The sequence below is a fragment of the Equus caballus genome, chromosome 13 (assembly GCF_041296265.1).
Source record: "Equus caballus isolate H_3958 breed thoroughbred chromosome 13, TB-T2T, whole genome shotgun sequence".
Classification (NCBI taxonomy): Eukaryota; Metazoa; Chordata; class Mammalia; order Perissodactyla; family Equidae; genus Equus; species Equus caballus.
Genome location: NC_091696.1, coordinates 42,440,073 through 42,458,799, shown reverse-complemented (window position 1 = coordinate 42,458,799; position 18,727 = coordinate 42,440,073). Strand labels below are relative to the sequence as shown.

The window sequence follows — 18,727 nt, the reverse complement described above, 5'->3', positions numbered from 1 at the left end:
AAATTCTGTCCCCGTTTCTGTTCCAAGCAATACTGAAGCTAGAGCCGATCCCACTGCTTGGCTAGATAGAGTGGAAATGAATGCCAGAAATGGATTCCTTCAAATTCTCCACCCCCTGGGATCCTCCCCTGGAAACCCCTGTAGGGTTTCACCACAGCACTACAGACCAGAGAGCAGTCCCCAGAGCATGTAACCCTCTGGAGAGTACTGGCTGCCCCCAGCCCTAACGTGTTCCCCTGTCACCAGCCACTATCACCACCACAGTCCACCCTGGGTGTCACCGCCTACCGCAACTCCTGAATAGTGGGAGCACTGTGTGAATATCTAAATATCTACCCAGATTGTGCTTTCAGAAGAATGGGACAGGAGGATGCCTTCATTGCTGGAACGGATCCTGACATCTCCAAACAGAACGCACAACACACTTTCCCCAGGAAATTTTGGTGGAAAAAAAAAAGTTAGATTTGTGGACCCAGGGCTGTAATTCAGCTTTGTAGTCCTTCAACAAACATTTAATTTGCTAAGAGTCGTTTGTTTGACAGGAATATGGTAGGTGCTGAAGACAGAAAAATGAATAAGGCAGTGTGGTGAACTGTGTCGAGTTAGACTGCTTCTGGGTCTGAGCTCACCTTCATGTACCAACTGTGCGACCTTGGGCGTGTTTCTTAACTTCTCTATGACTCAGCTTACTCCTCTGTAAGTTGGAGACCTTCCTCCGAGGATTCTTGTGAGGGTGAAATGAGGGAGTGTCTGTCACATTCTTAGCATCCTGCGTGGCTCCTAGTGAGCATTCCGTGACTCGTACTTGTTACGGTGTTCTTGTCCTCAGGCAGTTAGTAGAGGAGAGAATGTAAAGCCATGACAGTGCAGTAGGACATACGAAGTCTTATGGGAGCATAACCATTTCTGTAGGTTTTTGTAGGACTGGAATTGCCCCCAGAAATATAACTTGCTTGTGGTTTGTGTTTTTTTTAAAGAGAGGAGTCCTCAGGTGGTGTTACTTAGTAGAAAAAACCTGGCTTTGTTCTCAGACACACATGATTTAGAACCTTTGGTCTCCCATTACTTGCTGGATGACCCTGATTAAGTTACTTTCCTTTCCTGGTCTCATAATATTACCTACCCCATAGAATTGTTGTGAGGATGAAATGAAATAAAATTCTATAAAAGTACCTAACCCCAGGGCCTAGGGTATAATATTGGTTCTTTTCTCCTCCCTTTTTCTGGGTTCCAAAAGAATGACATCGTTTTGGAGCACAACATTTTCTTCAATTGAGGTTCACGTTTCCTTTAGAAGTCCATTTTTATTATTTTTAAGTTTATGTAATATTTCAGTCCAGGTCAGCACGTGTGACCCAGTAGATACTTGGAAAAACCTGCCTACTGGGTACAGAATCTTTTTGTCGTCAGTTTTTTTTAAAGTTATTTTATTGGGATCATATCGGCTTACAACATTGTGTAATTTCAGGTGTACATCATTATATTTCGGCTTCTGTATAGACTGCATCGTGTTCACCACCAAAAGTGTAGTTTCTATCCATCACCATATATATGTGCCCTTTTACCCCTTTTGCCCTCCCCCCACAGAATCTTTTCTTACTAGTAAATTAGTTACATGCATGTATTGAGGTTATTGAAAAACCCTTGTCTACAAATTCCTACATAACACTATTAATTTTTACCATTTGAAAAACAATTTGCTTAGCTAGAATAAATTTTAGCTCCACCCACCTTGATCCAAAATTTAAACACCAAAATAGTAGAATCTGAATTGAGTTCGTTGAACTACTAGGAGTCATGAATTACCATTAGTGTCATTTTCCAGACTCTAGGAGTGATGAGAACTGGAGCAAAAACATCAAGTACATTTATAACAAATATATATAAGGTAACTGGCTTGATTTAGGTCTAAAAGACTGAGAATCGTCATAAAATAACTGAGTTTTTGATCCAGAAATGACATCTGTGCACTCTTACATCATCTCATGTCTCTCCCTATCACTAATCATACGCATCAAAAAGGTATATATAATATATATTCCTCCCATATATATATGAAAGATCATTTGGTCCAGTACTCCTGTTTTATAAATAAGGAAACACATATAATTTTCTTTGTTTTTGTGATTCAGAGGTGTCATTATCACACCACCCCAAAAAACAGATGTATTAAATAAATTCATTAAAGATTTTCATTTATTTATTTTTGGGAAGATTAGCCCTGAGCTAACATCTGCCGCCAATCCTCTTCTTTTTGCTGAGGAAGACTAACCCTGAGCTAACATCTGTACCCATCTTCCTCTACTTTATATATGGGACGCCTACCACAGCGTGGCTTGATAAGTCGTGTGTAGGTCCACACCTGAGATCCAAACCGACAAACCTTGGGCCACTGAAGTAGAGTTCGTGAACTTAACCACTGCGCCACCGGGCCGGCCCCAAAGATTTTTATTTTAAATGGACTAATTTACCTCTCAATTGAATAAACGCTAATTCTGAAAGTTGAATTATTCTAACAGGTGATGCAGATGTTGCCCAAACTTCTAAAGTGCAGCTATTTTGTGCAGTCCACATCTGATTCACGTGGAAAGAATTGGTGACCCACTTCACTTTCAGAAATTCCTCCTCCACCATGCCAGACACGCCCCACCTCAGGGCCTTTGCTCTTGCTCTTCCCACAGCCTGGAACTCTCTTGGCCCAGATGGTCACAAGGCTCACCTCCTCATCTCCGTCCAGCCTTTACTTAGATATGACCTTGGTGAGGCCACCGTATCTAAAACTGCAGACCACGACCCCTCGAGCATACTCTCTCTCCTTCTCTGATTCGGTTTGCCTCTTTAGCACTTATCACCTTAAAATGTACTAAATATTCTACTTATCTACGTTGTTTATTGTAAGTGCCACGAGGACAGGCGTTTCTGTCTGTCTGTTCATGGCGGTATCCCCCGCCTAGAAGGGTGACTGCCCTGCTCAAGTAGGCAGTCAAGAAAAACGTGATGAATAAATGAATGAAAGTGAGTGTGAAAATTCCATGTCCACTCTGTATTTTAAATTATGCTTTTCCTCCCTCAGGCATCCTGGTGTATAGAGCTCACAGAATAATCGAGTCTTGTCAAGAAGCGTTCATCTTGCGTCTCTTCCGCCAGAAAAACAAACGTGGTTTTATTAAAGCTTTCACAGACAACGCCGTCGCCTTTGATACTGGTTTTTGTCATGTGGAAAGAGTGATGAGAAATCTTTTCGTAAAGAAACTGTATCTGTGGCCAAGGTGAATAGCATTACGTGACAAATTTCTGTGAATCTGCTGTGATGTGATTGTGTGCTTTAACATGATGTAAAATTACTGTGATTGCACTTGACGCGTGTAGTCAGGTCCGTAACAAGCACATCCAGATAGAAATATGTGGTCACCACGTTTATGATTCTTTCCAAAGGGGAGAGAGGTGTGATCGTTGTTTTTCTCATAGCCCATCAGATCTGTCCAAGGGCAGCCAGTTTACTGTTTCTTGGACATTTAGTGAAATCCCCAGGGATCTAGAGACTCAGAGATACAACAGCTTCAGGTGAACTACAGATTTACTGCCTACGACTCCCTCCTTCACTCTGAATATTATCCATCAGGGAAATAAAGCACGAAGACTTTGAAGAATTTATGTAAATTTCTGGGGAAAACGTAAGGTTTCAATTTTCAAACATTTTGCGACCTATGCTAATAAGTACTTTCATTATACTATATGACATTTAAGAGTCGTTGTTGTGGTCTTTTTCCTTTCTTGATTATACCTTATTTCAGGGATTATATACTTTTCCTGTAAAGGGCCAGATAGTAAATATTTGGGGCTTTGCAGGCCGTGCGGTCTGTCACGATTACTCAGCTCTGCTGTTACAGTGTGAAAGCAGCCATAGACAGTACATACAGTGGGCATGGCTGTATTCCAGTAAGACTGTTTATTCAGACAGGTACTGGGTTTGGCCCAGACGGCGGTTTGCTGACCGCTGCCTTGTTTGACTAATACTTCCATTCATTGAGATTAAAAGCATTCCCGAAAACATTGTCATTTTGCTTTCCATCCTGTTTCTTAATTGCATTTACAAAAAGCTATTAGAGTATTAAATTAAGACCAGAAATACGTAGTTGTTGAAACTCTAGAAAATATTTGAAAAATGTTTGTCTCTTTAGGTTCCATGTAGCTGTAAACTCGTTTTTAGAACAGCACAAACCAGAAGTTGTAGAAATTCATGTTTCTATGACACCTGCCATGCTTGCCATACAGACTGCTATACTGGACATTTTAAATGCATGTCTAAAGGAGTTAAAATGCCATAACCCGTCACTTGAAGTCGAAGATTTATCTTTAGAAAATGCTATCGGAAAACCTTTTGACAAGGTACTCCATTTCTTTTCCTTCTTAAGCACAGTTTGTTATGTTGTAATTTTAAAGAATGCAAGTTATTTTAATATTTGCGATGTTCTTAATAGGTTATTTGCTGTTATTTTAGCATTAAATTGGAGGTGATATATTTTAAAATATAGCTTCTTTGGTTTACTGGGAAGTAATAAATTGTAGTAAAATATGTGGGTTGGAATATAAGCATAACTGATTTTTGCATATACACAGTGATTATTTCTTATTTTAAGTATAATTAAGAGGAGGATAAATAATCTCTGCTCTGAAATGACATTTGAATATCTATAGGTAGAAGAGTTTTATATAAGAATGCTTTATAATTAGACATGAATTTATAAGCTCTTTTTTGGAATACAAATTAATTTGGATGAGTTTGTTACTGAGGAATGTGAAACTTGCTCTGCCTTAAAATTACATCCTAAATTGAGAAAATGGTAAGACTTTAAGGAAGTTTTATTCTAATTTTTTATCATAGATTAATATTAAGACAGTTATGTAAATATCTAAGATTGAATTATAGATTCAGAAAATGCTGCCTTTTAAAAAATTTGAGGCAGCTTTTTTTTTGTATTTTGGTAAGACAAATTCCTGTCTTTTAAACTCTGAATCAATCTCTTTGTTGCTGGAAATAATGCAGAGTGGTTATAAAACAGAAAAATTTAACTTCCGTTTCTCTGATTCTTCCAAAAAGTCATTTTATTGTGAAATATTGATAACATAAAGGTATTCTTTTAGTAAGCAAATCTAAATATAGACATAACTTGCATCTTCTTAGAAAATTTAACTTTTATAGATGATTCTGCAAAAGAGGCATGTAGTTATATGTCCCAGTTTGTTGAGGACAGTCTCCGTATTTGCTTGTTGTCCTGGAGTAATTATTGTTAGTATCATTTCATTTTCACAAGAGTCCCAGTTTGGGCAATAAATTGTCTGATCATCCAAATGTTACTCCTACTCAGTATTAAATTTGTTAGATAAGGTGCCACGTCATGATACTGCTTCCATATCATGCTGCTTGGTTTATCCTTTTTAGTTACAGAATCAATTTGTGAAGGAAATGTTCATATATATATATATATATATATATATATATATATATATATAGCTGTGGATATGTAGGTACCTACATAGTATATACATAAAGCTGTTCTGTGGTTTAGGCAACTTTTTAATATTTTTAAAAATACTCAAATTTAGTCAATTGTTAATTTAACAAAACACTTTCCCATCCATGAATCACACTTATAAAATAAAAAACTAAACAAATATTTTACATACCAGCAAATTAAGATACATTGGTTTTAAATTTGATACTTTGTAGTTTCCTGGTTTACGCCCTCTGCTCCATCGTCCAGCTGGATCCCACGTCTTTATCCATCCAGGTTACGGTCACAGCCAAACTTGGCAGATATTGAATATGTCTGAGCTACGTGCTTTGACTCTTCATAAAGACAAGTAACTGATTATCTGATGTTTGTCAGGCCTTTTCTCTCCTGACTAATAATGTAAATATAATTATGAATTGACTCTATCTTATCATAAAGAGTTTACTAAGACACTCTGCTTTATATTTGAAAAATTAAACATTGTTATTAGAATCTTATGAACTGAATTTTCCTATTCACTTCTTTGGGATATAACGTTTTGGGTTCTTTTGTGTGTGTGGTGAAATATACATAACATAAAATTTACCATTTTAACCTTTTTTAGGTATACGGGGGATGATGTTTGTTGAAAGTGTAATTTGTATTAACAATAGCTACATTGAACATATTTTAGCAATACTAAATTTTATTCTTGTTGCAGACAATCCGCCATTACCTGGATCCTTTGTGGCACCAGCTTGGAGCCAAGACTAAATCCTTGGTTCAGGATTTGAAGATATTGCGAACTTTGCTGCAGTATCTCTCTCAATATGATTGTATCACATTTCTGAATCTTTTGGAATCTCTGAGAGCAACAGAGAAGGCTTTTGGTCAGAATTCGGGTGAGAGATACAAATACTAATATTATTCTAGGAACTGATTTGAATAAAGTTCTGGGTTTTGTTGGGGAATCAGGTGTGGGGAGTGTTATTCATGGTATACTAAGATTACAACTTACGTTTATGTTCATAGCGCAAGGATGTAGCTTTTATTGATAGCTAATGTTTCCGCCTACTTAACTTCTGTTCTGTATAATAATAAATATTCATACCCATTCCAAGCAACTTTATTTCTAGAAAAGGCTGTGTGTATTACAGGCAGTTCCCAATTTGGAAATAGGTTGTGTTCTGGAAGTTTAGTTGTTAAGAACTTAAAATTCATTTTCCCCAAAGAAACAGCACAAGGGGAGTATAGGGTTTCATCAGCTAGGTTGTTGAAGACTAAAGAGAAGAGATTGTGGGGAAACAGGCATGTACAACTGGCCACCGTCTTGTTTTCCTACCTGTCACAGCCTTTCCCTCACTATTGTGACCTTTCTCACTGGCTCGACCAGTGATTTTCAAAGTGTGGTCCATGGGCCCCTGGGGCCAAGGTTTAGTATGATTAATAATTTTTACTGCTTCATCTGGGGCGTTGTTGAAGAATAAACTGCCAACGCATAGCAATAAAGAATACATCGACTGCTAGGACCCTTTGGTTCCACTGCCTTAATTCGTGCTCAGACACCAGCAGCGTTACCCACCAATGCTTTTGTACATCATCGGAAATGTCATCACACTGGAAGAAAGTCAAGTAATGAGTTAGTATTATTATGAGAGTAGTTTTGAGGTCACAGACCCCGTGAAAACATCTTGGCAACCCCCAGAAGTCTGTAGGCTACACTTTGAAAACAACTGGTCTAGCCAAACAGTGACAGAGGCCACAATAAGGGAGAAGGTTGGGTTGGGAGGAGAATAAGACGGCAGCCTGTTGTGTAATAGGTCATGTGACCATCAGAGATTCTTTCAAATTAACCAGAAATTGAAGGCTTTTTTTTTTTTTTAACTTTTCCTATTAGGTTGGCTGTTTCTTGACTCCAGCACCTCAATGTTTATAAATGCTCGAGCAAGGGTTTATAATGTTCCAGATGACAAAATGAGTAAAAAAGGCAAAATGTCTGAAAAAATGGAGGTTAAAGAAGAGCAAGGTATTTTGTAGGCTTAAGTCTTTAAACGTTTCTTATATTTAAGTATTTGGTGTGGAATGCTTATCAAGTTAATAGTGTAATTTTAAATCTCCTTTGACCGTGTGAAGAATGTGTGCTTCTATGTTAAATGTATATTGCATGTAAGATATGTAGCATATGTTAAAAGTATTCAGCATGGCAAGGCTTACAGTCCATTGCCAGCATAGAGAACATAAACACATGAGAATGAGGGAGATATGGATTTTATTCCGACACTATCTAATAGGTATAATAAATATATTGAGTTTTAGAGACGTAGGATAGGGCTAATGCTTACTTTCTGCCTAGTTCAAAGGTCTATTTCAAAGCTTAATTAAATGTGTTAGTGGGTGAAATAAAAGTTTGATTGTTGTCCACGTCCATCCCATGTTCAGGATTGTGAAAATCATGGGGATTTTAGAAATCATAAATACTGCTGTTCTGTATTGATCCCGTTATTTTGTGTAGCAGCTTACATATAATGTCACAGTTGACAACTAACACAGAACTTTCTCTTATTAGTGACCATGCGTATAACTTTCTATCAAGGCCTTATGAAACCTGTATTAAGGTTGGTTTGAAGTATCTTTCATTTAGACCATAAGTAGACCTTTTTCAACTAAGCAAATTCTGTCTCGCATCATGAAGGAGGCTCAAAGGAATGGGCTTATGGAATGATGCTTGTGTTATCTGTTGTTTTGAAAGCCTTTGGAATACTTTATGGATAAACATTATCACATGGAATGAGGTTATCTTTTATTTCTATACAGAAACAAAAAAGGAACTGGTCCTGGAAAGCAACCCAAAGTGGGAAGCACTAACCGAAGTCTTGAAAGAAATTGAGGCAGAAAATAAGGAGAGTGAAGCCCTTGGGGGTCCAGGTAGGAAAAAAGGAGATGATGACATTTGCTTTCAAAATTGAGCAAATGAGCCTTTTTCATTAGCTCTTTAGAAATAACTTACTATTTTGTTTATAAAATGTAGAAGAATAAATGCCAAGTGAACACCGAGATCCTCGGGGCAACCTCCTTTCTGTTCATTTGGTGAGATTTTGACTCGTTGTATATTCATGAAAGCAGGGGTATTTGACTGGTTGGGTTCTTGGGACTTCTATTTAAAGATGCAGCTAATCTCCACATATGTATTCACCAGGCTTTAAATCTGGAATCTCCAAGGAGAAAGCTAAAGGGTCTTATGTTTTATATTTTCAGCAAGTATCTTTCCAAAGAAGCCTCAACCATTCTGTGGAGTGACACTGACCTAGCCCTAAAAAAATTCCAAGTTTTGGGGCTCCTCTATTCAAACGTAAATATACTAGTAGATTAGCCCAGTAGACTAAATCAGAACTAAATTAAAAAATAAAACCAGATAGAAAAATAAAACTAGATTTAAGAAAATATATATCAAGGGGCCGGCCCCATGGCCAAGTGGTTAAGTTCGTGCGCTCTGCCTCAGCGGCCCAGGGTTTCACAGGTTTGGATCCTGGGCACGGACATGGCACCACTCATCAGGCCACGCTGAGGTGGCGTCCACATGCCGCAACTAGAAGGACCCACAACTAAAATATACAACTGTGTACCGGGGGGCTTTGGAGAGAAAAAGGAAAAATAAAATCTTTAAAAAAAAAAAAAAGAAAGAAAAAGGAGATTGGCAGCAGTTGTTAGCTAGGTGCCAATCTTTAAAAAAAAATTTAAAAAAATCTATTGTCTTTGAACTCCTGCAATAAAGGCAAGCACACAATCTTTATATTAGTAAATATGCTGGTGATATTATCCCAGAACTTATGGTGCTGTGATTTAAGACCCAAAGTCATACATGCTCACTTAGAAAAAGTGGAAAATTTAAAGACAAAAGAGAAGGGAAAAAATTATGTCTAACAGCCGCTGTTAACATTGACATATTTCCTTCCTGGTTTTCTTTCATGTACTTTCTAGTGTACATTTTTAAAGTCACAGTGTAGATTTAATTTCAGGATATAGAACTAATGAGTCAAGTGATAAAGTGCTTGAGACATATTACCACATTGCTTTATAGAAGGTTTTCATCAATTTTCATTTTTTCTGGCAGTATAAGAACTTATCTTTTTTCACTTAGCTAACAGTGGCTGGAGATTCTATACATTCGTGTCTGTGTACATATATTATGTATGTACAGCAGTTTTATTAATTTGGAGAAAATATCTTGTTTTAAATTTTGATGTTTGGTGAGCTCAATATTTCCTCAAGTGCACTTTCTCTTTTGTGAATTGTCTACTTTCCTTTGCCAGTTTACTCTGTCCTCAGTTTGTATTGGCTTTTTATAAAAGATACTAACACTTACCATAGTTGTTACATAAATTTCTTTTTACTCTCTAGCTTTTTTTTTTTCTTTTTTCTGAGGAAGATTCGCCCTGAGCAAACATCCACCACCAATCCTCTTTTTTTGACAGACAAGTGTTGTAGGTCCACACCTGGGAAGCGAACCTGAGCCGCCAAAGTAGAGCACGCTGCACTTAACCACCAGGCCACCAGGGTAGCCTGTCTCTAACGTTTTTAATGCTCAGTTTTTTATTCTTAAAGAGTCAATCTTAGATTATAGATATCAATCTTCTTTGAAATTTCTTTCGTTGCTTTTAAGCCTAGAAAATCATCTCCATCCAGAGAGATGGAGAATCATTTTTTAATGATTTCATGTTTAACATTTGACTCTGTAATCCATTTGGAATTTATTTTGGTGTATAAGATCCTCTGGAAAATTAGTAATTAAAAATAGCTTCTTTAAAGCCTTCATTATACTACGGCTATCTATTCATTAGACAAATATTTCCAGCTTCAGCTTTACTCAAAAGATTTCAGTAATCCTGGTGGGGAGGTAAAAACCTTTGATAAGCATCTGAGACCTTTTTTAAAGAAACTGTAAATGTTGTGTCTGTAGCACCAAGGGGTAAGCTGTGTCTTCCTGTGGGGGGAGGGGCGAGGGGGCACATGAGATAAGAGTAACACAGCATCGTTTTCTACTTTTAGGTCAAGTACTTATTTGTGCAAGTGATGACCGAACGTGTTCCCAGCTGAGAGAGTATATTGCTGTTGGAGCAGAGGCCTTCTTGTTGAGGCTCTACAGGAAAACCTTTGAGAAGGACAGCAAAGCTGAAGAAGTGTGGATGAAATTTAGACAGGAGGACAGCTCAAAGAGAATGGCGAAATCCAACAAAAGACCCAAAGACCCCCACAACAAAGAAAAGCCTTCTACCAAAGAAAGGACTCTCAGAAAGAAAAAACGAAGGTTGACTTTAACTCAGATGATAGGAAAGCCTGAAGAACTGGAAGAGGAAGAGGATGTCAAGGAAGGATGTCCTAGAGACATAAGCAGTAGCCCGGAAAGCTGCTTCGAAGAAATTAAGCATGAGGAATTTGATTTAAACTTGTCATCAGATTCCGCCTATGGAATCCTGAAAGACCCCCTCACCATCATCCATCCCCTCCTGGGCTGTAGCGACCCCTACGCTCTGACAAGGGTACTGCACGAAGTGGAACCGAGATACGTGGTTCTGTATGACGCAGAGCTCACGTTTGTTCGTCAGCTTGAAATTTACAGGGCAAGTAGGCCTGGGAAACCTCTGAGGCAAGTTACAAAGAATGGGAGCTGTTATCTTGTAGGCTTCGATTTCACACTTCTTTAGGTTTTAACACAGAAACTGTACCAGTTGCATATGGATTTTCTTATCTTTAACATTCTGTTGTTAGGATGTTGGTTAAGTTTATGAAACCTTATTTTGCTTTCTGATCAATCTGGGGAGTTTGCATGGGACAGCTATCAAATGTTGTCGGAGAACAACGAATCTAGTGGCATATTTGTGTTCTCCTTACGTCCTGCTCTGCTGTTCTGTGTGGTGTTCATTATTCCCTGGTTGTGGCTTATTGCGTGCTGTATCTGAACAGGTCTAGGAAATTTATAATATCCTAACTTCTACCAAAAGATGATACCATTATGACTCAGCTAAATAATTTCAATCTTCTAAAATGTCTTTCTTATAAATTTTAAGAAGTGACTCTTAGTTATGTCCACATAAAACTAAAGTATTTAGGGAATTATTGTACCAAGTTTTCTTGAGTTTCAAGAAGTACCAGATGAAAAAATCTACAGAAACATCAGATGAGAAAATGATGCCTCCCAAAGAATATAGTGTTCTGGCTCTCCAATTATCTGAGGGAAATAAACAGCAAAATTAATATCCTGAACTCAGTCTGAACCAAAAACAGAGCCAAAAGAAACCTTTCTAGCAGTTTAACTAACGCAGCCTTTCAGAGTAGAGATGAATGGAGGAGGTGGATCAGAAATAATGCAGGATGAAGAGATTAGATGAAGCTGGTAAAATAATTATAGGCTGGTAAATTTTTCATACTTTGCCATTGATCAACTTCGTAGATAGCTTGTGTGCTCCAAAGTCTTTGTTGCCTGCAAATAGGAGAGTGTGATATTTGGAAACAAAATATCAGAGTCAGAAGGGCCCTGGGAGTTCAGCCGCTTGCTCTATCAGTGGGAAACTGAGGCCCAGAAAGTCAGTGACTTGCCCTTGACCATGTGGCACATTTGTGGGAGAGCTGATGTCTCGGGACTCATGTCCAATGGTCTTTTCCCTGTCCACGCTTCAGAGACATATCATCTAGGAAGATGAAGTCTAAAAGAAACTTTGAGAGCTAAAAAGGAAAATACCTCTGATAGGAGGTGAAGAGAAGGGACAGAGGAGGTACTTAATTCAGCTTCTCAGAAACAAAGAAGATGGAAAAGCAGGCCTTCTCTAAGAGAAAAGAATATATCAAATGATTTCTGGAGGAGCCTGATAGAATCCATGTGTCCTCTGTGTCCGTGTGTTTATATAAAATGTGTGATGACTCGGTTCTCTTAAGACGTGAATAAAAAAACTGAGAAGTCGCTCGTGAAGATAAAGGTCATATAGATTTCATTTGTTTATTTTTTACTAACGTGAACTTTCATGAGCTGGTTTTTATAACTCTCATCCAACTTTTTAAACGATTGTTTGGCAGAGGTGCAAAGAAAAAATTGAAAAAAGAGAAGCTGCTAAGATTTTGTGTTTTCTGATTTGTTTATAGTTATGAGGAAAGAATTACTCTATCCTTCTAGTTATATTTCAGTGTTTACCTAACTTCTGTTCCTCCTTTTGGTGAAAGAAAAAAAAAAAAAACCCGTGTGGTAACGAGACCTTTCCCAGGTGGGGTTAGGCAGCTTAATTTTAGTATGTGATTAATGGAACCTTTTATTCTTAGTCAAATATTTATTATTTGAGCAGGGTAGGTTGCTGATTTCAAATGCTGTGTTCTTCCTTTCAGGGATTAAAATTTATGATTTTGCAGCCTAAAAGGGTTCTGTCTTCACTCGCAGGGTTTACTTTCTTATATACGGAGGTTCAACCGAGGAACAACGGTACCTCACTGCCTTGCGGAAAGAAAAGGAAGCTTTTGAAAAACTCATCAGGTAATACATAGAAGATGAGTATGAAAGTGTCAAAGGCCTTTCCAGATCCAGAGGCTTCTCTGGGTGGGGGCGTATCTCAGAGCCTCAGGAAAGACGGAAAGGGGAAGGGGTTGGGGAGGATGCCATCAAGATGAGCCTGTGGTCTGATTCATCCCCAGCACACATTTCCCTTTTCTCTTCCCGTCTCTTTTCCACCACCTCCACTTGCTTTTCAGTGGTTTAACGGAATATTAGAAATGTGAAGAAAGCTGCTTTTCTGTTTGTAAAGAAATATAACGTAAAACACCAGAAATATAATCCAAACACTGCTTCTCTAAGAAACACGTTAGTAAAGCTCCCTCTTCCCTCCCCGACAGCACAAGATTTTTCCCTTCCCTTTGAATTATGATTTTTTTTCCTCCTTGTAAAATTTCCATTGTCTCTGCCTGGATGACTTGCCCTTTACTGGGAAATGTTTTTATGACCCACTCGGTTCAGATCACCATCAATAGAGTCACTCTAGGAAAATATTTTTTAAAAGGTGTGATGTTTGTCTGAACATATGTGTATGTTTTTGAGAGTGAGTGTCTGGTAATGTTCCAAATCCAATAGAAAACGCCCTTCAGTTTAACATAAGGAAAATGGTTCTCAGTGCGAGGTTCACAAACTGGATAGCTACCTCTTACTCCTGCAACTGTTTGAAGAATCTGATAACCTCTCACCAGGGACGTTGTCAAGGAGATTGCAGCTTGGTGAGGGAAGATGGACCAGGTGATCTCTAAGGGGCCTCAGAAGCCAGGGCAGGGGCTGGGTGGGGCTTCCTTGAGCTGAGCCCGAGAAAAGGCTGGACTGAGTATGACTGGACCAGACCAGCCTGCCAAGCCTCAGACGGTGGCCATGTATCAGTGGCAGCAAGAGGGCAGAAATCATTTTAGTGGCAGTTAGCCTGCCAGGACCCTAGACGGAATTTCGGAAGGGACAACTGTCCTCCAGCAGTGGCTGTGGGCTCTCAGTCTATGCGTAAAATATACACATGCCCCAGTTGGTCCAGGGCATGCCTTCCTGGAGCCCAGGTGCTCACTGAATCAGTGCCGGGGAGTCTCCGTGGAGGGGCTGAGCACGGTGCTGGGGCACTTCCCACCCTTTCCCTTCAAACCCTCTGTATCTGTGACACGCTTTGACCATGGATTCTCCCAGCTCCTAGTCATACAGTTATCGGTCAGTCCTTTCAGCCTACGGGAAACAATCTCTGTTCATGTGCTCCGTGGGGTGGTTTGTATGGTATATGTGTGTATATATGTTTTTTGAAAAAATAGTTCAGAAAGTGTTGTAACAAACCAAGTTTTATACAGGCCACCTCTTCTTGTCCAAAGCTTTTAGCACCTGTCTGTCTTCTTGACCTTCACTCTCCCCAGACTCAAACAGTCCACGGGGATTTACTGAGTATCTATTATGCGCCAAGCCCTGTGCTGATATCAAAGTGCTGAAGTGACAGTGCTGCAGAAAAAGCCTCTGCCCTCCCAGAGCTTATCCTCTGGTGGAAAAGACAAATATTAAGTGATTACGAATATTATAATAAATAGACGTGTGCAGAGTGCTGCTGCCTGCAGAGGTGAAAGGAAAGAGTGTAATCAGGGAGTATGTCAGAGTCCTAACCCAGTGCCAGGGAGCAGGATGGCTGGAGAAGTGACATTTAGCTGAGACTAAAGAATGTGGTGATTGCTGAGGAGACGGGGTGGACACGGGTTGTGTTGAACAAGGGTGTGTGAGAAGGCTCCGGTACAGAGGCGTGTTAAGGATTTAGGACTTGACTCTAAAGGCAGTAAGACAGCGCTGAAGAGTTCTGAGTGGGAAAGTGACATGAGTATATTGTTAAAGGCTCTCTCTGGCATCAAACTGAGGACTGGATGGAGCTGGGACACCAGTCAGGAGGCTCTTGCAGCTGTCTGATAAGAACAGGTGCTAGCCAAGATTAGGGTGATGGAGAGAAAGGGACACCTTTGAGAGAGCTTTAGGAAATGGAATCAAAGGATTGGTGATGCTGGGTGTGGTCAGCACGTCCTAACCATTCCTTCACTCTTTTTAAAACCTCCTTTGCCTAAGGCTCCTCTGGTTAAAGCAGTTGCTGCGGAATTACAAATGAGCTCACAGAGCCGAAAGAATTCAGTTAGGTTTTCAGTGTTCGTGTTGAGGCTCCCCAAGAGCACCCTCGAGCTTGGTGATTCTCTAGAAGGACCCACGGGAGTCAGAAAAACTGGGAGACTCACAGTTACGGTTTATTACGGAGAAAAGATACAGATCAGCAAAAGGGAAGAACCTGTGGGGCAAAGTCCAGGAAAAACCAGACGTAAGCTTCCAGTGTCCTCCGCCAGTGGGGTCACGCGGACGTGCTTCCTTCTCCCAGCAGCAGTGTCTGACAGCACACGCAAAGTGTTGGCCATAGGAAAGCTCACCCAAGCCTTGGGGTCCAGCGTTTTTCTTGGGGATCAGTCATGTAGACACAGAATACCCTGGTGACAGACTCCAGCCCCGCAGAGCAAAACAGGTATTCACCGTAAATCACATTGTTAGCATAAACCACCTGATCAAACTGGTGCTGTGTGGCCGCATGCCTCAGGCATACAAAAACCCTCTTATCAGGCAGAATATTCCAGGGGCTCAGAGGTCATTTCCCAGAAGCTGGGCAAGGGCCAGTCCTGAGGAGACAGGCCTTTTTGGGATCCTGCAGAGTGAGCAGCCCAGGCCTGCCAAGTTAACCCTTTCCTGCACAGTGGTGTAGCCAAAGGAGCCTGGGAGAGCATGGGGAGGAAGGCACCTAAGAAGGTGGGTCGTTATGGTCCAGGCCTCCTTCACGCGGCTGCTGTTCCCCAGTCCGTCAGGGAACCTGACCTGGAAAGAGTACTTTCGGTAGATTGTAGCAAGGTACTGGGGACCTTGTGCCGTTCCTGGTTTACGTAAGTGATGCCACACATCAAAGTCTTGGTGACAAAGTGTGGGTACCTGGCACGTCCTGGAAACCTCACTCAGCAGAACCTGGAATACGGCTGTCTCCTACATTTCAATCTATACAATAATTTCCGTACCAGATTTTAATATAATTTTATCTATGATCTGGCAAATTTTCTAAACTCAGTGGTGATTGTCTGCTTATTGTAAGTTAGATCTCCCCACATTACACAACAATCAGATAGTTACACCATTTAGAATCCTGAGATATTTACTTTCCCAGAAAACTTGGGGAATTTGAGAATGTTTGTTTTGAAAAGCAAAACCTACGTGAGGTGCATTGCTGCAAGAGCCTTTGCGCTGAGCCCGTACTTAGAGAAAATTTAATGTGAGAATAAGATAACGTGCTTTTGCCAGGACCTCCATGGGTGAGGTTGTAAGAACAAACGCAGTGCTACTATTTAAAATAACCAGAAAGGAATGAATCAGGGGAACTGGCAGCGAAAGGAGTGCTTGGCTGGACTAAAGATCAGTAGATTACAGATGACAAGTAAAGAGAAAAAAGATTACGCTTCTGAGGATTGATGATAAAGTGCTCCCTGGGAAGAAAAATTAGTAATAACATTCTGAGGATACATAGTTTTGGAGAGGTCACTGCTTTTCAAAGGAGGGGGTAAAATTATCTGAAGTTTTACAGTTAGAAAATATGACCACAAAATGGGTTAGTATGAGGGCTTGAATAAATACCCATTTGAAGAGTTCTAGTTTTCCTCCGTGTATTACCATGTTATACGAGCTATTTAAATATCGTTGAAGATGTTGAAGCAAAAATAAGAAACCTCACTACTTTGGATTAAGTGGAAATGAGAATCTGAATTTTTAAATTATTACTTTGTGTCTATCACATAGAGTAACTTAAATAATTATGCTAAATGTTAAAAGCAAGGGACTGAATATTTATAATTATGGCAAATTTCAGTTAAATATTACTGGTTGGGAACACTTAATATTTTCTTCACAACCCAGGTTTCATTTCAGGAGTATATTTTTTCTCAGATTCAGTTTGCAGTTATAACATTTTGTGGTAGAACAGTTATGGAATTATTTGAAAGTAAATCTCCCGTTTTTTAGCATAACCATGGACAATTAGGGGATGAGAGTACCACATTATAAGAAGTACACTTGTAATAACAGCTACCATTTGTGTAATGCTCATGTGCCAGACACTATTCTGAGTGCCTTACATATATTACGTAATCCTCATGATAGTCTTTTAAGGTGGGTTCTAGTATTCCCCTTTTACAGATGAAATTGAGGGACAGAGCCATCTTACCTAAGGTCACATAGCCAGAAAGTGGTTTCAAATCCACAAAATATGGATCCAGAATCTGCATTCTAACCTACCGTGTTGTACAGCCACTCACAGATTACAGATTAAGCAGGAAATTGGGGTGCCCCCATGTGTGATATGTAGCTTAGCCAGTAAAGTAAGGGGAAATAAAGAGGGGGGGAAATCCCCAATATTAATCCCAAATGTAAAAGAGAAAGAAAATTTAAGAACAATAATTTTTTGCCTGGTTTGCCCATTGTCCTCAACTAGAGTCTGGTAGCTGTCATGGAGCAGTAACAAGTGGCTGCCAGAGCATTATCATTGCAAAGGATTTTTCAACAGGCAACTCTTGACACCAGTATTGAGAGTAATGAGGAAAAATGGGACTGGAACTACTGTCTGCCCCCTTGTGATCTATTTATAAAATGTTGTACTAATAATAACTCTGCGTTCGTATATTGTTTCAAATAGTATAGAGTTTAAAGTTGTAATTTTTGTTCTTCAGTGGTATTTTTAGTGGTACCCTGCTCTCAAGCATCGTTTATCCAGAGAGGGTGGAGAATTGGTCCTTTTGGCTTTGTTTCCTTTAACTGGAAAATCTTTGTTGTTTTAACCTTTATTGAAATTATCAGTTAATATTGAAGACTCCTCTTCTGTTTCGCCTCACTCTGGGCTCCTTCACTGCAGTTTGTCAGTTCCACAGTTGGTTTTCGTGCTTGCTTTGCGTCCCCGACTCAGTTGCAAGCCCTGCGAGGGAAGAGACCAGCCTTATACAATTTTGCTGTCACACCAAGCACAAATGGACACATAGTACTTGCTGTTTCATAAATTGATTGTAACACACTTTACTGGTTTTGAAAAATAAGACTGTGGCAAACCAGCCTTACTCTTTCTTTAGTTACTGAGAATCTTGTCACGATGTAGTTCCTGATCACAAATCTTAGTTCTGGTCAGACAGTCCTGTCGACCTACCAGGTATAAGGTACTGAGCTACCTGGAAGGCAGGAATTATTGCGTAACCATCTTTATATCCAAAGTACCCGGCACAGCACCTGGGAATGCTCTGTAAATGCTTTTAAATAAATGCACAATCGAGTGAATCAACGCTGCTCTACCACATAACCTGAGATGTTGATTTTTTTATTTCAATCGCCGTTGGAAATTTGCTTTCTTATGTTAACCTTGATTTTCTGTTAAAATTGAGAGTGTTTAATGGGGCCTCCCTGGAGTTTTTTAAACCAAAGGTCTGTCATACATGTTTTCATTTTTTTAATCATTGATTTTTAACCATCTCTATTTATGATTACTCTGGAAATATTGGAAAATAAATTATTTTAATTCTTTTTAATGCTCAATAACATGTTTAGCATGTTTTCATAAAAAGTCTCAATAATCTCTCTGTGGCATTTTTTACATGCTTATTTCATACCTCAGAGTGCTTGAAGGCCATACAGAAGAGAA

The 18,727-nt window shown here is 39.5% G+C and overlaps 1 protein-coding gene across 3 annotated transcripts in view; it reads left to right on the top strand.

Moving 5' to 3' along the window:
• ERCC4 (ERCC excision repair 4, endonuclease catalytic subunit) overlaps positions 1 to 18,727 on the top strand; it is a 30,014-nt gene that overhangs the window by 3,156 nt on the left and 8,131 nt on the right. For all 3 annotated transcript variants that reach the window (XR_011424325.1, XM_070230973.1, XM_023616302.2), the window contains exons 3-9: positions 3,074 to 3,269; positions 4,182 to 4,389; positions 6,217 to 6,397; positions 7,393 to 7,521; positions 8,310 to 8,420; positions 10,542 to 11,139; positions 12,919 to 13,011. Coding sequence is in view for 2 of the 3 variants with exons in the window: in XM_070230973.1 (XP_070087074.1) it covers positions 3,074 to 3,269; positions 4,182 to 4,389; positions 6,217 to 6,397; positions 7,393 to 7,521; positions 8,310 to 8,420; positions 10,542 to 11,139; positions 12,919 to 13,011 (1,516 nt within the window). In the remaining variant the exon portion in view is untranslated. The remainder of the gene's footprint in view (positions 1 to 3,073; positions 3,270 to 4,181; positions 4,390 to 6,216; positions 6,398 to 7,392; positions 7,522 to 8,309; positions 8,421 to 10,541; positions 11,140 to 12,918; positions 13,012 to 18,727) is intronic.